This window comes from Leucoraja erinacea, chromosome 6 (assembly GCF_028641065.1).
Source record: "Leucoraja erinacea ecotype New England chromosome 6, Leri_hhj_1, whole genome shotgun sequence".
In the NCBI taxonomy this organism is placed as follows: domain Eukaryota; kingdom Metazoa; phylum Chordata; class Chondrichthyes; order Rajiformes; family Rajidae; genus Leucoraja; species Leucoraja erinaceus.
In genome coordinates this window covers 6469375-6495944 of record NC_073382.1, presented here as the reverse complement: position 1 = coordinate 6495944, position 26570 = coordinate 6469375, and the positions used below count along the sequence as shown (strand labels likewise).

Sequence of the window (26570 nt, the reverse complement as noted above, 5' to 3'; positions counted from 1 at the left end):
CTTCTATAGCTTCCTCTGGCAGCTCATTCCAGATATGATCTGCCCTCTGAGTGGAAAATCTACCCCCGAGATCCCTCTTAAAATCTCTCCCTTTTCAATGTGCCTATAAAAAGTGTTCAAATAAACACATGTCAAGGGGAAAGGGTGGGGAAAGAATGCAGGAGAAACTGTGTGCGTTGTGTGCGTGTGTGTGTGTGTGTGCACGTGTGTGCGCGTGCGTGCGTGTGTGTGTGTGTGTGTGTGTGTGCGCGTGTGCGTGTGTGTGTGTGTGCGCGTGCGTGAGCGTGTGTGTGTGTGTGTGTGTGTGCGTGCGTGCGTGTGTGTGTGTGTGTGCGCGTGTGCGCGTGTGTGTGCGTGAGCGTGTGCGTGTGTGTGTGCGTGGAATGGTGGAATGTCTCTTAAACAACTGATGAATTATTGGCAATCACAAAAGGAAAGAAAAAACAGATCACAAGCTCGAAGAAGAGTCAGTACACAAGGTGAAGAAAGGCGTGCACCAACACCAACATTTGCTTCCAATTATTAGCCGTGGCCAAAAACATCATCAGTGAGAGCAGAGGCCATGTTGTCTGAAGAAAAGGAACATTTAGAAATCGACCTCCAAGGATTAGCCATAGCCACCATCAATAGGTTTGTATGATGATATAAAATAATAATTGAATAGGCTGACTTTTAATACAAATACTGGAATCGTATCATGTACTATTCCAGAATAGTCTGCCAATCATGACCAACTCTTAAAATTGTGTTTCCTTGTGAAAATAATCTGATGAACAAATAGGGAATTGTTACAATCTATCTGCAACTTCTGATATCCAAACTTCAGGAATGGGGCTAAAACAGGGGCTTCAATGTGATGGCTGCTCTGCCGGCAGTCTGTTCGTTTTTTCATTCTTTTTGTTATTTTTTAGTGTGTTAAAAGTTTGTTTGAATGTTCTTCAGTTTGTTTTATCTGGGGGAGGAAGGAAGGGATCAGGGGAAACCTTTTTTCAAGTTTCTACCTTGCCGGAGATGTGATTATTTTTCGGATCACATTCTCGGGCGGACTCTGTGGCCTACCATCGCTGGAGCTGGAGGTCTCCTTGGACTGTTGTGAGCCCCACTGCGAGGCGCGGACTTAATATCGGAGCTGATCCCTTGCCTGGGATCGCTCCCACCGTGACCACCGTGGACTTTACCATCAAGAGCTCGCAGTCAGGAGAAGCTGAGTCTGGAGCTCCAACATCGCGGGAGGTTCGACCAACTCCGACGCGAGGTTCGATTGTCCAGCGTGGAGGTGCTGACATCCCCTCGATGCGGAGGCCCCGAACGCCACGGGAGTCAAGATCGTCCCGTCAACGGAGGCTCGAGGCCCACGACCGAGGAAGAACTAAGGGAAAGGACTTGAACTTTATTTCGCCTTCCATCACAGTGAGGAACGTTTAGGAGTCACTGTGGTGGATGTTCATGTTAAAATGTGTTCTTGAGTGATCTGTTGCTTTTAATTGTATGACTGACCTGGCCAATGAAATTCATCGCATGTTGCAAAACATACTTGCGAATAAAGTGTGATTCTGATTCTGAAATCCTTTAGGAATGGGGCTACAGCTGGAAACCGTGTTGGTAAAAAAAAAAGAGGTCTGAAAGCTTTATTTGGAAATAAAATGAAATAATCAAGTTGCATTTGTGACAATAAATTAGAAGCCATTAATTATAAGGTTTAGGAAATGCAAAAAAAGACACAATGTCTTTCCATACTAAAATCCATTTGTTGTGTGAATAATCTTTTTACATCAGAATGTCAAGTCTGAATCTCTGAAGAAGGGTTTCAACCCGAAACGTCACCCATTCCTTCTCTCCAGCGATGTTGCATGTCCCCTGAGTTACTCCAGCTTTTATGTCTCTATCTTTGGTCTAAACCAGCATCTGCTGTTCCCTCCGACATAAAATGATAAGGTACTTTGCAATAAAAAAGAACTGCAGTGCTTTTGGGAAAGGAGCAGGAGCGTGGGACTAATTGGATGGGTCTTTCAATGCTCCTGCACAAACACAGTGAACGGAACGGAAAGTAATGGAAAAGGTGTCAAAGTTGCTTACCAGCTCAGTAAAGCCCTTAATAACCTGTCGCTGCTTGAGGTTAGTTTCTCCATCCAGGTTGGCTGTTTCAATGTGGCAGAGACCATCGGGATCGCTGGAGGAGAGCAGCAGGATGTCGGCGGGAATGATTTCATTGCACCGCAAGCGGACAAAATCCCCGACTTGAACCTCTTTCCAATATTTTTCCACGTACTTTTTCTCATTCCTGGATAGAAAAAGATACACGCTTGAATTAGCACGGGTGGCAAGGGGTTATGGGAAGAAGGGCAGGAGAATGGGGTTGAGAGGAAATGATAGGGGTGAATGGCCAACCTAATTCTGCTCCTAGAACTCATGAACTAGTCGTGAACATGGAAGGGTAAATATCAACATAAAGGGTAACTGAAATCAATAATAGATAATAAATAACCATGGATTATAAAAGTTTAGAGGGATATGGGCCGAACATGGGCAGGTGGCACTAGCATAGATGGGGAAATGTGGTTGTATGGGCAATTTGGGCCAAATAACCTGTGTCCGTGCTATATGGTTCTATGACTCTCTACGTGCCTGATAGAGCAATGATGGAAGTCATGAAAATATGCATCAAAAAAATATGTACAAATGTTAGAAAAATGAGCAGTATCTGCCTTGAGTGTTTAGCTACTCAGTAGGATCATAGTTGATCTGATGTTAACCTCATCTCCATTTTCTGGCCTATTCCAACAATCCATTGGCTTCTCTGATTAAAAATCCTGACTGTCTCAGCCCGGAAAATATGCAATGATCAACCGTCACCGACCTCTGGAGTACAGAATTCCAAAGATTCACGAATCATAAATGGACGTCTAATTTTGTATTTACTTATAGATACGTAGATACATAGAAAATAGGTGCAGGAGTAGGCCATTCGGCCCTTCGAGCCTGCACCGCCATTCAATATGATCATGGCTGATCATCCAACTCAGTATCCCGTACCTGCCTTCTCTCCATACCCCCTTGATCCCTTTAGCCACAAGGGCCACATCTAACTCCTTCTTAAATATAGCCAATGAACTGGCCTCAACTACCTTCTGTGGCAGAGAGTTGCAAAGATTCACCACTCTCTGTGTGAAAAATGTTTTTCTCATCTCGGTCTTAAAGGATTTCCCCTCTATCTTTAAGCTGTGACCCCTTGTCCTGGACTTCCCCAACATCGGGACCAATCTACCTGCATCTAGCCTGTCCAACCCCTTAAGAATTTTATGAAGAGAAACATCTATCTATCCTTATGTGGGAAGGAACTGCAGATGTTGGTTTAAATCGAAGATAGAAACAAAATGCTGGAGTAATTCAGCGAGACAGGCAGCATCTCTGGAGAGAAGTAATATGTGACGTTTCGGGTCGAGACCCTTCTTCAGACTCAACCCCTAACGTCACCTATTCCTTCTCTCCAGAGATGCTGCCTGACCTGTTGAGTTACTCCAGGATTTTGTGTCTATCTATATATCCTTATTTGTCTTGAAATAATCTGCAATATTAATTACATAGGAATATCAGTTTGTTGAAGCCTTTGGCATGAAAGGATGATTCAAAGATGTTCAAAGATCAATGTGCGCGGCAAATGGGAATTATTTTGTAGCCTCTACGAAAATAAAACCCAAATTAATGGGGCAGACAACATAATTATTTTAAGTAAACAGCAAAATATTAAATAATGATGGCAATTAAAGGAAATAATTTATTACATAGGAACATATAAAATAGGTGCAGGAGTAGACCATTTGGCCCTTCGAGCCAGCATCGCTATTCAATATGATCATGGCTGATCATCCAGAATCAGTATCCCGTTCCTGCTTTCTCCTCATATCCCTTGATTCCGTTAGCCCTAAGAGCTATATCCAACTCCAATTTTAGGGACAAGATGAAACTATTTACCGGGGAAAGTGGCTAAATTACACTCTGGTTTTAATTAAGAGATTGGAACGCAGTGCAAGAATATTCTCTGCTTCTGTTTGTTTGTCTTGTCTTGTGAAGATCAAAAAGGAAAATTGCATGCCTATGTAGATTAATTCCACTGCACCAATCAGTCCAGCTGTATCAGTTACAAGTTGCTTCAAAGTCTATTGCAAATGCTGCCACGTCAGTCCCTGTGAACAGCCAGCTCCCTTGCAGCTGGCAGCCAAACGTCTAATGCGAATAAAGGCAGGCAGCTTTAGCAGCCGAGTACAAAACAACGGCCCACAAAGGCAAGCAGCATGTGCACTGCACAGGGAAAATGTAACGGAGTGACTGTGGACTGAGGCAAACAAAATTAGACCCCTTTATCACTGCGAAAGACATCCTGATAAAGGGCCTGTCCCACTTGGCAATTTTCTCGGCGACTGCCGGCATCATTGACTGGCGTATAAGGGTCGCCGAAAGATTTTGAACATTTAAAAATCCAGCGGCGACTTTAACAATATGCCGCGACACTTGAGGAAACACCTCGCGTCAATACGTCATCACGCCGCGACTTTTTTGGTGACCTGGTACGTTAGTCAATGATGCTGACAGTCGCCGAAAAAATTGGCAAGTGGGACAGGCATCTTAAATCAGGATAATTTTCGAATACAACCCCCCCCCCACCACCCCCCCTAAAATGCTGCATCTGAACGAGAAAGATGTAAGGAAGTATAATTGTAAAATTGTTACAGCACAGACATTCAGCCCTTTCTCTCTCCATTCCATCTAATTTCAGTTTCCAACCCTCCCCCGCCCATCATATCTCTCACCATCCTTCCCCTACCTAATTCGCACCAGCTTCTCGTTTTCACCCAACAAACAGCTAACGATGTCCTGTTTCCTTTATCATAGTTACATTTTTTAGCATATCTTTCATTCGTTGTTCTATATCTGTCTACATCATTGTCTAAGGCAGACAAAAATGCTGGAGAAACTCAGCGGATGAGGCAGCATCTATGGAGCGAAGGAATAGGTGAGGTTTCGGGTCGAGACCCTTCTTATACAACATTGTCTATACCTCTCGTTTCCCTTTCCTGCGACTTTCAGGTTCTCGACCCGAAACGTTACCCATTCCTTCTCTCCAGAAATGCTGCCTGTCCAGCTGAGTTACTCCAGCTTTTTGTATCTGCAACTGCAGTTCCTTCCCGCTCAAAGTCATCTTGTCAAGCCTCATTGTCTGTACTCAATCTCACCAAGGCCCCAGCTAACAATGGTTGTGTTTCCTTTATCATCGTAACTTTTTTGCACATCTTTCATTCATTTGTTCCATATCTCTCTACATCGCTGTCTATATCTCGCGTTTCCCTTTCCCCGGACTCTCAGCCTGAGGATGGGGTTTCGAAGCGTCACCTGTTCCTTTTCTCCAGAGGTGCAGTCTGATCCGCAGAGTTACTCCAACTTTGTGTGTCCATCTTCTCTCAATCAGCCCATCATGTGTGTACCGGCTCACAGAAGGATACTTCTGCCAGTCCTATTCCCCATTCCTTCCCTGTGGTCCTGCGTATGGTTCTCTTTCAAGTATCTATTCGTTGTGCTTTGGAGGCACTGATTGACTCTGTTTCCACTGCTCGAATCGGTCGTGATTGCACTCTGAGCAAGAAAAAAATCCTCCTTGAAACTTCTGACGAAAATTTTTAATCTGAGTCCCCTAGTTCTTGATCTATCGGCTAATGAGAACAGGTTCCTTCTGTGTGCTTTCCAAAGCAGCGAGAACAACTGCTTTATACATACCCCATCAAGAAGTCTGCATGCATTTCATAAACTTACAATGGCCTCGAGCACTTCACAGTCAATTGATTATTTCCTTCAAGGCCCTGCTGGGTTGTTTATTTAGAAACTGCTGCTTTCTCCTGTTCAACATTGGGCAGGAGTGTATCTTGGCTGTGGCTCTGTGCTAACACTCTCATCCCCTAGTCAGGCATACGTTCAAATCCATTTGCAGATGTGATCACATAGGCCGATGCCACAGTGCAGGAATGACCAGTGCCTTCTGGGTGCGAGTCTGAAGAAGGGTCTCGACCCGAAACGTCACCTATTCCTTCTCTCCAGAGATGCTGCCTGACCTGCTGAGTTACTCCAGCTTTTCGAGATTCAAGATTCAAGAGAGTTTATTGTCATGTGTCCCAGATAGGACAATGACATTCTTGCTTTGCTTCAGCACAACAGAATATAGTAGGCATGAATAGAGAACAGATCAGTGTGTCCATATACCATTATATAAATATATACACACATGAATAAATAAACAGATAAAGTGCAAATAAACAGATAATGGTCTATTTAATGTTTTGAGTTTTGTTTGAGTTGAGTTTAATAGGCTGTGGGGAAGTAGCTATTCCTGAACCTGGACGTTGCAGTCTTCAGGCTCCTGTACCTTCTACCGGAAGGTAGCGGGGAGATGAGTGTGTGGCCAGGATGGTGTGGGTCTTTGATGAAGCTGCCAGCCTTTTTGAGGCAGCGACTGCGTCTATCCCTGGAAAGCCATAGTCCATAAGCATGTTGCGAGCTCAAGTATCTTGAGGCCATTATGGTATCCCACTCGGTCCTTCTCTCCCTTCTTCACTTGCTCAGAAGACACAGGGTAAATTTTACATTGTAGCCATTTGGCCCCTTGAGCTTGCTCTGCCATTCAATAGATCATGGCTGATTTTTGCTCTTGCATACCTGACTCAAAATCTCTCACAGTTAATATCCACCTTGTGCCTTAAATCCCATCACAACTTTCTCTCTCTCCCTATCCCCAGTCATACAAATGCACCCTATTCTCCAAATCCCACACCCCTCTGTATCTAGCCTTTTGTGCAACTCCGAATACCTTCCCCGTAACCAATAGTGTGTGCACTCTCACTCTCCAGGGTGAATGCACTGTAATCCCCTCTCCTTGTTCAACCTCTCTCTTCAAGATCCACCCCAAAGCCATCAAATAAAACCAATAAAATGTCGTGGTGGTTTTTGCGCAAAGATGGTTTTGAAGTTGCAATGAATACTTGGATACTTGATTCATCTTTCCCAAAGGTCACCCCATTCATCTCCACTCTTCCAAATTGCCACAGAATCCCTCACTACAGTCCCATTCTGGTTACCAACACATAATGTGGCCTTCCTGACTCCAAAACAGCTTCAAGGCACTGACACCAACTCCAACAATCAGAATGCTACATCTCAGGTGGTATGGTTCTTTTCATAAAGCGATCGGAGCAGAATCAGGCCATTCGGCACATCAAGTCTACTCTGCCATTCAATCATGGCTGATCTATCTCTCCCTCTTAACCCCATTCTCCTGCACTTTCCCATAATCCCTAACATCCAAACTAATCACGAATCTATCTATCTCTGCCTTAAAAATATCCATTGTCTTAGCCTCCACAGCCTTCTGCGGCAATAAATTCCACAGGTTCACCACCCTCTGACTAAAGAAATTTAATTTCCTTCCTAGAGGAATGTCCTTTAATTCTGAGACTATGACCTCTAGTCCTAGACACTCCCACCAGTGGAAACATCCTCTCCACATCCATTGTTCGGTCAAGTTTCAATGAAGTCCCCCCTCAGCCTTCTAAACTCCAGCAAGTACAAACCCAGTAACGTCAAACGCTCACCCACATATTCCTGGGATAATTCCCTTAAACCTCCTCTGGACCCTCTCCAGTGCCAGCGCATCCTTCCTCAGATATGGGGCCCAAATTTGCTCACAATTCTCCAAATGCGGTCTGCGGTACCACCTGACTCAATCTTCTGACTCGGCAAATACACTTTTGCAATGCACCATGACACCTTGAGGAGATAGTCTTGCGCCAGCTACATAGTGGCTGTGACATAATGCATTCAAGCAACTTTTGGATTTGAAAATTAAAAATACCCCCAAGAGTCCAATGGATTACCTCTTAACGTTTATTAAAGAAATGACAGTGCTTTTGGCACATGCTGTTCTAAGCTGATGATGGGACTCAAGCTGCTAACATTTATTGCCTCTGCGTCTGAAGGGGCTCAAAAAGTGTCAATTAAAATGTTAGTTGCATTGATGTGTACTGTTGTGTAAGCAAGCATTAAGGCATTTGATTTAATAAATAATGTTGGAGATCAGTATGGATATAATTGGCCTTTCGTGTGCCCTCAACAGCCCGGCATCGCAACATCTTCACGAACAGCAGTCATTACCTGTTGGTAACATTAAGTTTTTAAACTTTCAAAGTTTTGAAAGGCCTGGATTGAGTGGACGCGGAGAGGATGTTTCCACTAGTGGGAAGATTCTAAGACCAGAGGCCATAGCCTCAGAATAAAAGGACGTACCTTTAGAGAGGAGATGATGAGGAATTTCTTTGGTCAAAGTGTGGCAAATCTGTGGAATTATTTTCCACTGAAGGCTGTGGAGGCTGAGTCAAAGGATATTTTTAAGGAGGAGATCGACAGATTCTTTATTCATGCAGGTGTCAATAGACAATAGACAATAGGTGCAGGAGTAGGCCATTCGGTCCTTTGGCCCTTCGAGCCAGCACCGCCATTCAATGTGATCATGGTTGATCATCCACAATCAGTACCCCGTTCCTGCCTTCTCCCCATATCCCCTGACTCCACTATCTTTAAGAGTCCTATCTAGCTCTCTCTTGAAAGTGTCCAGAGAACTGGTCTCCACCACCTTCTGAGGCAGAGAATTCCACAGACTCACAACTCTCTGTGAGAAAAAGTATTTCCTCGTCTCCGTTCTAAATGGCTTACCCCTTATTCTTAAACTGTGGCACCTGGTTCTGGACTCCCCCAACATCGGGAACATGTTTCCTGCCTCTCGCGTCCAAACCTTTAATCTATATTACTAAAAGTTTGTTCTTGACCGGTTTTGGCCATCTGTGCTACGATGTCCGAGAGAACACCGCCACTTATGGCCGTCATTTTTGGCCACCTTGCTCAGAGCCCCCCTCCGACGTATGTGTGCCGAGGATTTTTCCCGTCGATGAAAAATGACAGAGATATTAATGATTTTACAAAATTCCCCATTCTCCCTGCAGCCCCTGCTGGCGGCAGTGGGGGCGGGACTATAAAACCAGGAAGTGGTGTGCCTCAATCAATGTGTTAAAGAGGGAACTGCAATGCTGGAGGTCGAAGGTTACACAGAAAAGCTGGAGAAACTCAGCTGCAGCACACTATGGAGCGAAGGAAAAGGCAACGTTTCGGGCCGAAACCCTTCTTCAGACTGATCAGGGGTGGGGGTGGGTGGGGACAAGTTTGCCAAAGGAGGAGTATTGGAAGGCTAAAGGGTTGGAGGAACAAGTGTCTGAGGAAGGGGAGGAGACACAATGCTAACAGAATTGGGAGAAGTCTATGTTCATGCCCCCGGGGTGCATACTCTCCAAACGGAACATGAGGTGCTGTTCCTCCAATTTCCGGTGCTGCTCCCTGTGGCCATGGAGGAGACCCAGGACAGAGAGGTCAGAGGCGGAGTGGGAGGGGGAGTTGAAGTGCTGAGCCACCGGGAGGTCAGCTAGGTTATTGCGGACCGAGCGGAGGTGTTCGGCGAAACGATCGCCCAACCTCCGCTTGGTCTCACCGATATAGATCTGCTCAATCAGTGTCTGCAAGCTGGAGGAAGGCAGAGGGTCACGTTTCTCTGAGCTGTGAATAACACTGAACACATGTCTACTCAAATGTAAGTGTTCTTAGTGGTTCTAAAACGCTTGCAGAATGTGTCTATTGGTTCTAAAATGTTTGCCAAAAGTGTTTATTGGTTCTAAAATGTTTGCAAAAAGTGTATCTTTTGGTTCGCAATGCTTGCAGAAAGTTTTTTTTTTTTTTTGGTACTAAATTTTGTGTTCTCCCCCCCCCTTATATTCCTCCCCCCCCCCCCCCCTCTCCCCCCCCCCCTCCCCCCCCCCCCCCCCCTCCCCCCCCCCCCCCCCCACCCCACCTTCCTCTCCCACAGCAACACCATCCTAGACTAGGGGCATGTTTACATTTATTCCAAGCTAATTAACCTACAAACCTATACGTCTTAGCAGTGTGGGAGGAAACCGAAGATCTCGGAGCAAACCCACGCAGGTCAGGGGGACAACATACAAACTCCATACAGACAGCACCCATAGTCAGGATCAAACCGGGATCTCTGGCGCAGTAAGGCAGTAGTTCTACCGCTACATCATCAGAAGGATGAGAGGGTATCTTATAGAAACATAAAATTCTTAAGGGATTGGACAGGCTAGATGCAGGAAAAAATGTTCCCCATGTTGGGAGAGTCCAGAACCAGGGGTCACAGTTTAAGAATAAGTGGTATGCCATTTAGATGAGGAAAAACGTTTTCACCCAGAGAGTTGTGAATATGTGGTATTCTCTGCCACAGGCGGTAGTGGAGGCCAATTCACTGGATGTTTTCAAGAGAGAGTTAGATTTAGCTCTTAGGGCTACAGGACTCAAGGGATATGGGGAAAAAGCAGGAACGGGGAATTGAATTTAGATGATCATATTGAATGGAGGTGCTGGCTCAAAGGGTCGAATGGCCTACTCCTGCACCTATTTTTCTTCCTCTATTTTTCTATGGCTGATTAGTTAAATCAGCTTCCCACCTACAGGGAGTATGCAGTATGTGCAAGTGAGACCTCAGAGCCCTACCTAGCAACTGTACCCAGACAGAACAGGAAAGGAAAATAAATAAGGTATACATTGAGTCAATAGAAGGGAGGTTGGTTTATGTGATGGTCTGGGCTGCCTCCACAAATAGCTGCAATTACTTCTTGGCTGGAGCGGTTCCCAAACCATGCCGTGATGCATCCCGATAAAATGCTTTCTATGGATGTGCTGGGTGGGAGATTGCAACCTTCACGTGGTCCACCTGTTTCGATTAATGCAATCAACCCGACCTACACAAACAAAAGATCAAATAGAACATGTGACCTACAACTTGAAGGGCCGGTCCCACGAGCATGCGAATCCATGTGGCGAGCGCGACCTAACGTGGTCGCTTGAGCCGTACGGCCTCGCGGGGCCGGTCCCACTTCGATCGCCGGAGCCATATGGAGTTGTGCGGAGCAGGTCCCGACATCGCGCGGGGCTCCGAAAAACTTACCATGTTCAAAAGTTCCACGCAACGGCCTGCGGCCCGCAGCCGCCTCTACGCCGTACGCACCGCCTCGACAGGCATACGCAGCGTCTTGACGCCGTACGTCACTCGCGAACTTCCCACGGACTTTTCTCGAACTTCACGTCACTCACTCGACCTCCGCGCGGCCCCCGCTTCCGGTTTGGTTGCGCTTGCCGCATGCAGGTCGCATGCTCATGGGACAGGCCCTTAAGGCTGCACACGCCATAAGCAAGAAGAAGGAGATAGGTGTGCTAATTAACTATTCACCTGCAATGGCATCACAACTGATCCCAATCCTCCTCTTCATTTATTAAACGTCATTGGAGCAAACACTACTGAATGCCAATCCATCTAGATCATTGTTATTAAGGAAGTAAACCACGGAGAAATACTTTTCTAGTGATCAGCGCGGTGCTGCAGCACAGCGGTAGAGTTGCTGCCTTACAGCACCAGTGACCCGGGTTCGATCCTGACTACAGGTGCTTGTCTGTACGGAGTTTGTACGTTCTCCCCGTAACCTGCGTAGGTTTTCTCCAAGATCTTTGGTTTCCTCCCACACTCCAAAGACGTACAGGTTTATAGGTTAACTGGCTTGGTATAGCAAGTGTAAAATTGTCCCTACTGTGTGTCGGGTAGTGTTAACATGCGGGGATCGCTGGTCGGCATGGACTCGATGCTCCGAAGGGTCTGTTTCTGTGCTGTATCTCTAAACGAAACTAAAAGATTACAGGAACAGCAACTCATATTGCTCAGGTGCAGCTTACTACTCTGCAGAATGAACATTGAATTCACCAATGTTAGGTAACTTCGAAAAAAAAAAACCCTCTCCCTATACCCCACCTAGTTCCATGTTATTCTGTGTTGCCTCTTTCTAGCTGTGCAACTATTTATTCTCTCCCCCTCCGCCTATATTCCTCCCTCTAGCTTCACAATCTGCAACTCTTCAGGCTGTCTCTCTCATACCTTCTGCTCTAATCGCTGGCATTTGTTCCAACCTTCTGCCTATCAAAAAAAAAAACCCCCCGCCCGAGGTACTCCTGCCCAGTCTTTGTCCTGCCTCTCCTCTTTCTCATCTTTCTCCCCCCCCCCCCCCCCCCCCCCCCCCCCCCCCCACACCCCCAAATCAGTCTGAAGAAGTGTCTCGACCCCGAAAACATCACCTGTCCATGTCCACCAATTGTTGCTGCTTGACCCGCTGAGTTACTCCAGCACTTTGTGTTCTCTCCTGGAGATTATCAGGTGTCAATTGTAACCTCCAATCATGGTTTCTGGTGACCCTCAGAATGATGTGTGGAATAATAACCACTTTATTACTTGGAGAGATTTCAGAATACACAACATGTGCATATAAAACACAAGTGATTTATTGGGGCTATTTTTCCAAGTTTGTGCCTTCAGCTAAACATAAAGCAAAATTACAAATAAATCTAAACACAGCAATCAAAGATGACTAATTTATGCACGGGATTACACGCACCTTTCACTTGAGGCCTCACAGAAATAGTTTGATAAATGATAAACAAGGGCCCAAAATAGCTGTGGTTTGCATATTCAGTTTTACGGATCTTATCAACTCTAGTAGACACATTTTTGGCAATTCTTCAAAAGGCTGCAACTCAGACCTCATTAAAATGTACAGAATAGCGAAAGGCCTAGATAGAGTGGATGTGGAAAGGATGTTTCTACTAGTGGGAGAGTCTAGGACTGGAGATCATAGCGTCAGAATTAAAGGACACTCCTTTAGGAAGGAGATGCGGAGGAATGTCTTTAGTCAGAAGGTGGTGAATCTGTGGAATTCGTTACAACACAAGGCTGTGGAGGCCAAGTCAGTAGATATTTTTAAGGCAGAGATAGATAGATTCTTGATTAGTATGGGTGCCAGGGGTTATGGGGTGAAGGCAGGAGAATGGGGTTAGGAGGCAGATATAAATCACCCATGATAGAATGGCAGAGTAGACTTAATGGGCCGAATGGCATTCCAAAGACCAGGGTTCAATTCTGACCTTGGGTCCTGCCTTTGTGGAGTTTGCATGTTCTTCCTGCGACCACGTGGGATTTTTCCCGGATGCTCCGCTTTGCTCCCACATCCCATAGGTGCGTGGGTCTGTAGGTTATTTGGACTCTGTAACATTGCCTCTCATGTGCAAGGAGTAGGATAACAATAGAACTAGTGTGCGGAAAATCGACGACTGGCATGGGCCCAGTGGTCCTTAGGGCCTGTTTCCATGCAGTAAAGGGCCTGTCCCACCAGCATGCGACTCCAGGCGGCAAGCGCGACCTAACGTGGTCGCCGGTCCCACTTTGATCGCCGGAGCCGTATGGCGATGTGCGGAGCTGGTCCCGACATCGCGCAGGGCTCCGAAAAACTGACCGTGTTCAAAAATTCTGTGCGGCAATGGCCTGCTGGCCCGCAGCTGCATTGAGGTCGTACGCACCGCCTCGACAGGCTTACGCAGCGTCTTGACGCCGTACGTCACTCGCGAACTTCCAACGGACTTTTCTCGAACTTCACGTCACTCACTCGACCTCGAAAAAAGTTCTTCTCTATCGCGGTTTTAAAGGATTTCCGCCTTATCCTTAGCTGGGACCCTTGTCCTGGACTTCCCTAAAGAAGGATTTCCCAGCCAATCATCGTCCCCAGCCAGCTTCTGGTTTGGTCGCGCTCGCCGCATGCAGGTCGCATGCTGGTGGGACCAGCCCTGTACGGGGATCACTCGACCTCCGCGTGGCCCCCGCTTCCGGTTTGGCCGCGCTTGCCGCATGCAGGTCGCATGCTCGTGGGACAGGCCCTTAACTCTAGAACTGGGTGGCAAGGTGGCTGCCTTACAGTGCTTACAACACCAGGGATCCGGGTTCGATCCTGACTACAGGTGCTGTCTGGGCGGCACGGACTCAGTGGGTCGAAGGGCCTGCTTCTGCGCTGTCTCTCTAAGCTAAACTAAACTAAAACTTAAATTCAATTGGATCCGTGGCAGAGGGTCAAGAACACAATTAGCTGAACACAGTTTGTTGCAGCCCTGTTTTGTTGACCTGCAATGCCTTGAGGTTTTGGCTTAACAAAGAAAGGGTTTACTTAAAGGCAGAGGTTTACTGGGAAACAGTTCAGAGATCAGGATGAAACTAGTCAGAGTTGTTTATTTCACGACGTGCCAGAGCATAGAGATTCAATGTTTTTCCATCCACCCAGGCAGTGATTGCTTTCGGAGGATTTCATTCCAAATGTTTTTGTGAATCATTGCCAGATGTAGCTGTCTGAAGGTGAAGCGCGCAGTTTGCAGCATCCTCCTGCAACACAGAGCTGGTGCACGGCTGCAAGAAGATGTATTCCTTTAAAATATATTCATTCACACGATTTGGGTGGCACCACTTTTCAACCTCGCTCGCCAAATGTTCCCGGACTGAGTGCATTTCCAGAAGCCATGGCCATGTATCCGAGGATCAGATGCGGCACAGGTTGGCGTCACGGTGGCGCAGCGGTAGAGTTGCTCTCTTGCTGTGCCAGAGATCCGGGTTCGATCCTGACCACGGAGTTTGTACGTTCTCCCCGTGACCTGCGTGGGTTTTCTCCGAGATCTCCGGTTTCCTCCCACACTCCAAAGACGTACAGGTTTGTAGGTTAATTGGCTTGGGTATAAATGTAAATTGTCCCTAGTGTGTGTGTGTGGGATAGTGTTAATGTTCGGGGATCGCTGGTCGGTGCGGACTTGATGGGCCGAAGGGCCTCTTTCCACTAAACTGTGTCGCTAAATTAAAACTTTACTTCCCAGAAAGGCATTTGCGAGCCAAGGCTTTTAGTAGCAATCCAGCAATTTTATGGTCATTATTCTCGATGCCAGCTTTTTATTCCAGACTTCTTAAATTAACTGAGTCTACATTTCTCCGTATCCCAATGCAATGTGAACTCATTCTCTCTGTTCTGCGGCACCCAGTCTCTGGATCCCAGTCCAGCAAGTTAACTGCCGTAAGTCTGCAGTTATATGATACGATACGATAAAACTTCATTCATTACCCCGAGGGAAATCGGTCTGCCAACAGTAACAATACACGACAAGTTACACGAAAACACAAAATGGACAAGCGACTGTGGGCTGCCTTCCATGTGTGCAGTGTCTTAACCGCAACGAACAAACGAACGGACAAACAAACGAACCCAGCCTTATCACCTGGGCAGAGGATTCTAAAACTAGAGTTCCCCTCCCCCCCCCCCCCCCCCCCCCCCCCCCCCACACTGGGTCGCCCTTTGTTCTCCCACCGTTCCTCATGGCTAGGGTTGTCAACTGTCCCGTATTAGCCGGGCCATCCCGTACAGGACCGCCCTTGTCCCGTATTTGACCGCTACTACTCGGGTCGAGGGGACTGTCGGGTCGGAGCACCGCGTCCGGCCCCTCCTCACCCGTGCCAACGTAGTGCAGCCCATGGAGTGCAGCAGCAGCAGCAGCCTCGCCCGTGGCCCCGTCGGTCAGCGGCCCGGCCAGCTGTCCGACCTTCGGACCTTCGCTTACCGCTGACACCACCACCACCTCTCCTTCTCATGGCCGTTCATCAGTTCATGAGTTGGATGGGGTGCCGGACTTTGCACACGACGTTGCGTCCGGGCCAAAACTCCTCAGCTGGCCCGCCGGCTGGGCTTTGTGTGCAGTCCAGCACCCGGCACAACTCATCATTCACCCAGCCTCATCATTCGAGAATTCGACCGTTTGTCCCTTATTTGGGAGTGGGAAAGTCGGCAACCGTATTCACGAGAGTCCGCCCACGCTGGGTTCTCCATCATTCTTCACGGCTGTCCTCCCCCCCCACAACCCCCACAACCCCACAACCCCCTCCCCCCCACCCTGCACTAGGAAGACGTGGTACATTTTATCGATCACAGGCAACCGAAACAAGGATCTTGCATCTGTGTGTCAAACTGAGAGCGCCAGGCTGAGAAATGTTATCTTTTCTCATTAGCACCAGGCCAGCGCAGTAAGATCAGTGGCTGGTTGTGTTCCCACGCTTGTGAACACACAGTTTTAGTGCTGGCAGTCACAGATAAATTCCTCTCCCAGTGGAGTTCATGAGGTCGCACGAGGTCCACAAGTACTTCACCTCAGCAGCACTTTGGATCTCGTTAAATACCACGGCACTTATCAGGATGTTTTTTAACCTGAATGGTTGTTAATAAGACATCCTCCACTTTTAGACCAGGGGTTTCAACATGGATTTACATCGAAAGGCAGTGGAGAGACCAGGAAAACACTGATTGAAGTTCAAGTTGACAGCATTATCAAGGCAGACAATTAAATTGAACAATAAACTAAATTGAACTAAGATAATGTGAATGCACATTTTACCTGCCCCATTACCATGAAGATAGACACAAAAAGCTGGAGTAACTCAGCAGGTCAGGCTGCATTTCTGGAGAAAATGAACAGGTTTTTTCGGGCCGAGACCCTTCTTCCGACTGAGAATCAGTGGGGAGCAAAATTAGAGGTATGAAGAGGTTCAGAACAATCGGGAGACACGGTGGTGCAGCGGTAGAGTTGCTGCCTCACAGCGCCAGAGACCCGGGTTCAATCCTGACCACGGGTGCTGTCTGTACAGAGTTTGTACATTCTCCCCATGACCTACATAGGTTTTCTCTGGGAGCTCCGGTTTCCTCCCACACTCCAAAGACGTACAAGTTTATAGGTTAAACGGCGTTGTAAAATTGTAAATTGTTCCTAGTGCATGTAGGATATTGTTAGTTTGGGGGGGATCTGTGGTCAGCGCGGACTCGGTGGGCCGAAGGGCCTGTTTCTGCACTGTCTCTCTAAACTAAACTGAACTAAATGAGAGCCGGCACAGACTGTGCCTAACAAGATTCCAAAGATATAAACAAACCACATATAAACCACGTCAAAGCAAAACTGGCTAAGCGTATAGCAATATTGGGAAAATCAAGACACATTCTGGACCACAAATCATTACATACTCTGTATAATACACTCATGTTGCCATATCTGAGTTACTGTGTGGAGATATGGGGTAACACCTACAAAACCAACCTACAGCTGTTATGCACATTACAAAAAAGAGCAATAAGAATTATCAATAACGTTGGATATCTTGAACATACCAATTTATTATTCTTAAAGTCACATACACTGAAGTTCACCGATCTGGTTAAATTTAAGACTGCGCAAATCACGTACAAAGCAAGAAATAATTTACTTCCAAGAAATATACAAAAACTGTTTATGGAAAGACAGGTTGGGTATAATTTGAGAGGGGAACATAATTTTTAAAACCTCAATGTCAGAACAACTCTTAAAAGTATGTACACAAAAAAGCTGGAGAAACTCAGCGAGTGCAACAGCATCTATGGAGTGATGGAAATAGGCAAGGTTTCGGGTCGAAACCCTTCTTCAGACTTCTTAAAAACCCTTCTTAAAAGTATGTGCATAGCAATCTGTGGGGTGGATTTGTGGAATGGTCTGGAACAGGAGATAAAACTTAGCACAAGCATAATTCAGTTTAATAAGATGTACAAAAACACTTTTTTTTAAAAGGATACTGGGATGAGGATAGGTGATTGTGGGTGGGATATTTGTTATACTGATTGTATTGGGAAGGGTGATTACAGGGTGATGGATTGTACATATGACTAAGATCCTGTATAGTATATGAGGGTTTTTTTATTTTCTTTTTTCTTTTTTCTCTCTTTTTTTATATGGCTGTAAATATTTGATTGGTGTATAAATGTAAATAATTTGGTGTACATATAACTGCTGGTGTACATATAGCTGCTAAATTTGTATGATAATTATAAGCAGTTGAATAAGGGGTTGGAATTAAGAAGCTTTGGTTTCTGCTCCTTTTCGGACACATACAATTTCATAGTTATTGTTTATGACACTTTATAAATATTTTTGTATGCTGTTTCACACTTGCTTTTTATTATTTTATTCTGTTCGAAATAAAATAAAAAAAATGAAAATAAAATTAAAAAAAAGATGATTCAATTAATCTTCTCAAATGACATGTAATGCAAATCACGTGGGCTGAGCTGTAGGGCGAGGTTGTGTAGGCTGGGACTCTATTCCTTGGAGCGCAGGAGGATGAGGAGGGTCATCTTATAGAGGTGCATAAAATCATGAGATGAATAGATAGGTTAGAGGCACAAAGTCTCTTGCCCTGAGTATGTGATTCGAGAACCAGAGGACATAGGTTTAAGATGAAGAGGAAAAGATGTAATAGGAATCTGAGGGGTAACTTGTTCACACCAAGGGTGGTGGGTGGGTGTATGGAACAAGCTGTCAGAGGAGGTAGTTGGAGGCAGGGACCATCCCAATGTTTAAGAAGCAGTTAGACGGGTACACGGATAGGACAGGTTAGGAGGGATGAGGACCAAACGCGGGCGGGTGTTGGTGACCTCTGTTGGCTCGGCAAAATGGATAATCCGGCAAGGCTCTGGGACCAAGGGTGCTGGAGAATTGGTGGTGGACCTGTCATGTACTGAACTGTATGCCAAAAAATAATGTCACTGTACTTTGGTACATGTGACATTAAAGAACCGTTGAACCATTCCTTCCGCGCATATTCAAATGCATATCTAAAAGCCTCTTAAAAACCATTATCATTTCTGCTTCAAACACCACTCCTGCCAGTGCATTCCAGGCATACGCCACCCTCTGTGTAAAAAGTCTTGTCCCACACGTATATCTCCATTTAATTATACCCATCGCTTTTAGTTTAGTTTAGTTTAGAGATACAGCGTGGAAGCAGGCCCTTCGGCCCACCGAGTCCGCGCCGACTAGCGATCCCTGCACTTTAACACGAGCCTACACACACTAAGGACAATTTACACTTATACCAAGTACACAAACCCAAACCAATTAACCTACAAACCTGTACGCCTTTAGAGTGTGGGAGGAAAACGAGGATCTCGGAGAAATCCCACGCAGTCAGGGGGAGAACGTACAGACAGCACCCGCAGTCGGCATCGAACCCGAGTCTCTGGCGCTGCAAGCGCTGTAGGGCAGCAACTCTATCACTGTGCCACCATGCCGCCTAATGCCCCAGTCCCACTTAGGAAACCTGAACGGAAACCTCTGGCGACTTTGCGCCCCACCCAAGGTTTCCGTGCGGTTCCCGGAGGTTTTTGTCAGTCTCCCTACCTGCTTCCACTACCTGCAACCTCCGGCAACCACCTGCAAGCTCCGGGAACCGCACGGAAAACCTTGGGTGGGGCGCAAAGTTTCCCGAGGTTTCCATTCAGGTTTCCTAAGTGGGACTGGGGCATTAAGACATCTTAAAGCTATGCCCTCCAGTCTTTGACACTTCTACCTGGGAAGATAGGTTCTGACTGAATGTCTTTCCAAGCCTCTCATAATTGTGATAATATTTATATCAGGTTGCCTTTCCACCTCCGCGGCTCCAGAGAAAACAATCTGAGTTTGTCTAGCCTCTCCTTGGAGCTAAAAGCCTTTAATCCAGGCAGCATTCTGGTAGACCACCTTGTGCACCCTGTCCAAAGCCTCCACTAACTTGTAAATAAATAAATTGTGCATTTGTAAATAAACCATCCAGTAATCACACCCAGCGAGTGGTTTACCACACGACAGAAATATAGGCATGCAGCTTCATTCACCAGACTGCACGGTTCTCAACACCCAACCCATGCATTTCCAATGGGTTGAATAATGATATAAGCAACATCTGTCTCAAGATAATCTCCACCATATTCTTGCAAGAGTTCAACATTATTTCAAGAGTAACTACACTGCCAAAACATGCATTTACTACTCTGAAGAAGGGGTGGCAAAGTGGCGCAGCGGTAGAGTTGCTGCCTTACAGCGCCAGAGACCCAGGTTCGTTTCTGACTATGGGTGCTATCTGTACGGAGTTTGTACGTTCTTCCCGTGAGTTTCATCCGGGTGCTCCAGTTTCCTCCACACTCCAAAGATGTGCAGGTTAATTGTAAAATCCGGTGTGTTATGGACTTCATTGATACCAGATTTTCTATCGGTTGTTATTTCAACCAATATCCCATCACACTTCAAAATGACTTTTTTCCCAGATGTCACATGGTGCTACAATCATTGTTTTTTTCAGTGAACCACGAATGATAAAAAGGAGACAAAAGGAAATATAGTTGCTTGAATCGTGAGCAAAACACAAAGTGGTGGAAAAACTCAGCAGGCCAGGCAACACCTGTGGAGAGGAACGGACAGATGGCGTTTTGGGTCAGGATATTTCAAAGAGCAATGATTTAAGGAGAAGAAGAAATGCTTAGTTGACGTTTCGGGTCAAGACTTTTCTCCAAATCACCGTGTATATCTCACTTTTCCCTTATCCCTAACCAGTCAGAAGAAGGGTCTCGACCAGAAACGTCACCCATTCCTTCTATCCAGAGATGCTGCCCGACCTGCTGAGTTACGCCAGCATTTTGCATCCAGCTTCAGTGCAAACCAGCATCTGCAGTTCCTTCCTACACAAACAGAAAGGTTTAGTCAGGTATCTTCCAATCGCATCTCTGCCAAAGGCGGAGTTGAGGAAACCGTGTAGGCTCCAGAGACAAAAATTAAAATAGCGCAGAGATGGAGACAGGAAAGAGTACCGTCAAAGACATGGGAAGCTTTTGAATACACGCTAAGAATGTCACACTATGGTGTTGCTGTTTACAGAACAAACACAGTAGCAACAACTGTCTCAGATTACAGTTGAAGAACCATTACTCAGGCAACAGAGGACTCGTAGTTATAAAATAGAGCCTCCATGACTATTAGGGGGAAAAATCTGAAGAATTAGATTCAACATACAACTTGTTGAAAGGAATAGATTGCGTTTCAGGTCGAGTATGTTCTTCAGACTGAGTCAAGGGAAAAAGGGATACGAGAGAAATAGACGGTGATATACTCCCTACCACAGTCATTGTACTGGTTTTAGTGATGCCCTGTTAAGTTTCACTATCTGTATAACTTGCTATTACCCAGCCCACTGCCAACAATGGACCATTGTGGGCTCTACCTTCCCCATGTCCCTGTTACTTTTTGCATATCTTTTATTCATTTGTTCTTTATCTCTCTATATTACTATCTATATCTCTCGTTTCCCTGTCCCCCGACTCTCAGTCTGAAGAAGGGTCTTAATCAGTCACCCATTCCTTCTCTCCAAAGATAGAAACATAGAAAATAGGTGCTGGAGTAGGCCATTCGGCCCTTCGAGCCTGCACCGCCATTCAATATGATCATGGCTGATCATCCAACTCAGTATCCTGTACCTGCCTTCTCTCCATACCCCCTGATCCCTTTAGCCACAAGGGCCACATCTAACTCCCTCTTAAATATATCCAATGAACTGGCCTCAACTACCTTCTGTGGTAGATTCACCACTCTCTGTGTGAAAAATGTTTTTCTCATCTCCGTCCTAAAAGATTTCCCCCTTATCCTTAAACTGTGACCCCTTGTTCTGGATGTTGCCTGTCCTGCATTTGTGAGTATGTGTATATTTACACACATGGCACTTTTTTTAAATCTTGTTTATTACATTGTTTACAGTGTACTATGTTTACATATTCTGTTGTGCTGCTGCAAGTAGGGATTTCATTGTTCTATCTGGAACATATGACAATAAAACACTCTTGACACTTGTCTCCTGAAGATCCCATAGGTAGCAATGGCCATGAGCTACAGGGCAACAGTGGTTCCAGAGGAAGCAAAGAGCTTTTATACATCACACATGTCATGGACGACGTGCTAAGAGTTAGCTGTTCAATTGTTTCTTTTAATTTATAGATACAGCTCTGAATCAGGCCTTACTGCCCACCGAGTCTGTGCCGACCAGCGATCCCCGTACATTAGCACTATACTACACACTGGGGACAATTTACAATTTTACCATTGCTAATTAACCTACAAACCTGTACGCCTTTGGAGTGTGGGAGGAAACCGGAGCACCCGGGGAAAACCCACACGGTCACGGGGAGAACGTACAAATTCCGCACAGACAGCTCCTGAAATGCCATTTGCAGGGGAAGATGAGGACAGGGCGGGGGCCCCCACTATCTCCGCACCGATCCAACTTTAGGTGGTGCAATTCCCCCCAGTTTCCTTCACCCTGGCTTTGGCACGTAGACCTGAAACTTTCCAGTTCTCCTGACAGCATTTCACTTTGATGTGGACACAGCTGAACGTGGGCAAGCTGCCCATAATTCAGATTCACGCTCGCACGTGTCGGTTCTGGAACAACACCAATGGGCAAGAGGAAAATAAGGGAATATTTGATCTTTGACGGCCACCTATAATAAGTAAGTAAGTGAGTAAGTAAGTTTATTGGCCAAGTATTCACATACAAGGAATTTGCCTTGGTGCTCCGCCCACAAGTAACAACAGTGACAGTTACGAATGACTCAGAAAACACTAAACATTAATAATAGTAAAACCTTAATGATAAAACACCATTGATCAAGCAATGTGAACCAACAAAATACCAGATCAAAGGGAGGCTACAGATATTTGGCTGTTGAGTCTGGCTGTGGAAGCTTTGACAGTCCGGAGTTGCCTTCCAGAGGGGAGTGATTCAAAGAGTTTGTGGCCAGGGTGAGAGGGGTCAGAGATGATCTTGAGATCAGAGATGATCAAAGGTTAATTCACCAATAATTCACCAGGGCGGCACAGTAGCGCAGCGGTAGAGTTGCTGCCTTACAGCTCTTACAGCGTCAGACACCCCGGTTCAGTCCTGACTACGGGTGCTGTCTGTACGGAGTTTGTACGTTCTCCCAGTGACCGCATGGGTTTTCTCCGATGTTCGGTTTCCTCCCACACTCCAAACATGTCCAGGTTTGTAGGTGAATTGGCTTGGTGTAAATGTAAATTGCCCCGAGTGTGTGTAGGATAGTGTTAGTGTACGGGGATCGCTGGTCAGCACGGAGCCAGTGGGCCGAAGGTCCTGTTTCCGCGCTGTATCTATAAACTAAACTAAACTTATGGCTGCTGTTAGATCAGAAAGAATCAATACAGCACAGGTTAAGACATTCATCTCATCCTTCTGCTCGGCACCAAGCCGCAGCATAGTGCATATTGACGGAAAAGTAGTAAATCGGGTATATGGATGACACACTACTGTGGTGCCTGGACAGCACCACTAAATATTGCAGACATATCCACTCCATTTGTTAGCCCCGTGCTAAATGATTCTACCACAAACTATCCTCTATGTTAGGAGTATAAGAAAGATTGGCATAATTTAGAACGCAACTAATAATTCACGCGTCAAGAGATTTATGGGCTTTCAACCAAGTACTTGGATTTCTTTGTGATAATGCCTTAACATGAATCACTGCTTCGCTGGTTTCTCCAAACAATAACGTATTTTTTCACCAAAACTAATGGCCACGGTGAGGTTTTGTAAGTTAAGTCATCGTGTGGGCATCGTTCTGTCATTTCCCTCTCCCCTGAATCTCACTCTGAAGAAGGGTCTTGACCTGAAACGTCACCCATGCCTTCTATCCAGAGATGCTTCCTTTCTGCTGAGTTATTCCAGTATTTTGTGTCTTTCTTCTGTATCATGGATGTTGATGGCAGTTTGGTTTCAGCCAGTGAATGCCACTACTTTCACAAGGCAGAGAGACTCCTTCAGCAGAGTAACATCAGAATGGCACAAAACTTGCGGAAGGGAAAATGTATCAGAAGAAACAATTCCCCTTTCCAAATATGACATGCTGTCATCCAATCTTGTACAATGCCATAGCTGCCACTTCATATACACCTCCTGGATTACAATTGGAGGCTAGGATACACTTAGGGTAACTTAGGGCAGCATGGTGAGCAGTGGTAGAGCTGCTGCCTTACAGCACCAGAGACCTGAGTTTGATCCTGACTACGGGTGCTGTCTGTCTGGAGTTTGTACGTTCTTCCCATGTCCGCATGGGTTTTAGAAACATAGAAAATAGGTGCAGGAGTAGGCCATTCGGCCCCGAGTCTGCACAGCCATTCAATATAATCATGGCTGATCATCCAACTCAGTATCCTGTACCTGCCTTCTCCTCATACCCCCTGATCCCTTTAGCCACAAGGGCCACATCTAACTCCCTCTTAAATATAGCCAATGAACTGGCCTCAACTACCTTCTGTGTTTGCTCCAGGATCTCTGGTCTCCTCCACATTCCCAAGACTTCAAGGTTTATAGTCACCCATTCCTTCTCTCCAGAGATGCTGCCTGTCCCGCTGAGTTTACTCCATCTATCTTCGGTGAAAACCAACATCTGCGGTTGCTTCCTGCTCAGGTTTGTAGGTTAATTGGCTTCAAAATAAATTGTAAATTGTCCCTAGTGCGTGGGGTGGTGGTAAGTACTGGGATCGCTGGTTGACATGGACTCGGTGGGTCGAAGGACCTGTTTCCGAGCTGCATCTCTAAACAAAACCAAACTCAATAGGGCCGTGGTAAAGTTTACAGCAGAATGACTGCAAGCTCAGTGTTGGTCAGTGGGGGGCGCTGCGAGATGGCTGCCCTGCCAGCAGCGTGTTTGTTATTTCAATTTTTTAATTTTATTTAGCGTCCAAATGCTTGTTTTAGTGTCTCTCGGTGTGTCTTGTGAAGGAGGTGGTGAGGGGGGGGGAGGGGGGGGACTGTTTTCTGTCACCTCCTTGACGAAGAGGCGACGTTTTCCATGTCATCTCCGCCACAGTGAAGAATGTTGTGGTGGATGTTTGTGTTAAATCTTATTGTGTATTCTGTGTTCTTTTTTTATTGTACCGCTGCTGGCAAATTCATTTCACTGCACCTTCGTGTGTTTGTGACGAATAAAATTGACTATTAACAGATGGAAGCCATCACATGTAATCTGCATAAAAAGGACGCAAGTTGCTGGAGTGACTCAACAGGTCAGGCAGCATCTCTGGGGAATACAGTTAATGTTGAAGAAGGGTCCCGACCCAAAATGTTACAGATCCATGTCCACCAGAGATACTGCCTGACCCTCTGAGTTACTTTATGTCCTTTTGTGTAAACCGGCATCTGCAGTTCCTTGTCTCTACACGTAATCTGCACCCAGGTGTACAAGACAATGAACTAACCAGCGATCTCCCAGTTGCTAAACACTTGAACTCCCCATCCCATTTCCACACTGACTTTTCTGTCCTGGGCCTCCTCCACTGTCAGTCAATTTGGAGGAACAGCCCCTCATATTTCGCTTGGGCAGCTTACAACCCAGCAGTATAAATAATGACTTCTCTAACTTCAAGTAACCCTTGCTTTCTCTCTTCGTCCTTCCTCCATCCAAGTTCCCCGACTTGTTTCACTGTCTTCCTGATTAATTTTACTGTTTGTAAGCCTCGTTGTCATCTTTCCCTAGCCAACAACGAACCGTCCCACACTTCTTTGAGCATTATCTGCTTTGATCTGTCCTTTTCACACCTTACATGGTCTTTGTACTCTTCCATATCTCTAGTTGCCCTTTCCCCTGACTCTCAGTCTGAGGAAGGGTCTCGACCTGAAAAGTCACCCATTCCTTCTCTCCAGTGATGCTGCCTGACACAAGTGACTTAAGTGATACAAACTTAAAGCACACGGTATTGGGGGTCCAGTATTGATGTGGATAGAGAACTGGCTGGCAGACAGGAAACAAAGAGCAGGAGTAAACGGGTCCTTTTCACAATGGCAGGCAGTGACTAGTGGGGTACCGCAAGGCTCAGTGCTGGGACCCCAGCTATTTACAATATATATTAATGATGAGGGAATTGAATGCAACATCTCCAAGTTTGCGGATGACACGAAGCTGGGGGGCAGTGTTAGCTGTGAGGAGGATGCTAGAAGACTGCAGGGTGACTTGGATAGGCTGGGTGAGTGGGCAAATGCATGGCAGTTGCAGTATAATGTGCATAAATGTGAGGTTATCCACTTTGGTGGCAAAAACAGGAAAGTAGACTATTATCTGAATGGTGGCCGATTAAGAAAAGGGGAGATGCAACGAGACCTGGGTATCATGGTACACCAGTCATTGAAGGTAGGCATGCAGGTGCAGCAGGCAGTGAAGAAAGCAAATGGTATGTTAGCAGTCATAGTAAAAGGATTTGAGTATAAGAGCAGGGAGGTTCTACTGCAGTTGTACAGGGTCTTGGTGAGACCACACCTGGAGTATTGCGTACAGTTTTGGTCTCCTAATCTGAGGAAAGACATTCTTGCCATAGAGGGAGTACAGAGAAGGTTCACCAGACTGATTCCTGGGATAGCAGGACTTTCATATGAAGAAAGACTGGATAGACTCGGCTTGTACTCGCTAGAATTTAGAAGATTGAGGGGGGATCTTATAGAAACTTACAAAATTCTTAAGGGGTTGGACAGGCTAGATGCAGGAAGATTATCCCCGATGTTGGGGAAGTCCAGAACTAGGTGTCACAGTTTAAGGATAAGAGGGAAGTATTTTAGGACCGAGATGAGAAAATCATTTTTTACACAGAGAGTGGTGAATCTGTGGAATTCTCTGCCACAGAAGGTAGTTGAGGCCAGTTTG

The 26570-nt window shown here is 46.0% G+C and overlaps 1 protein-coding gene across 5 annotated transcripts in view; it reads right to left on the bottom strand.

Moving 5' to 3' along the window:
* The window catches only part of atp10a (ATPase phospholipid transporting 10A), a 448633-nt gene that overhangs the window by 172302 nt on the left and 249761 nt on the right, over window positions 1–26570 (bottom strand). For all 5 annotated transcript variants that reach the window (XM_055636515.1, XM_055636513.1, XM_055636517.1 and 2 more), the window contains one exon: window positions 2077–2281. In XM_055636515.1, the coding sequence (XP_055492490.1) occupies window positions 2077–2281 (205 nt within the window). The remainder of the gene's footprint in view (window positions 1–2076; window positions 2282–26570) is intronic.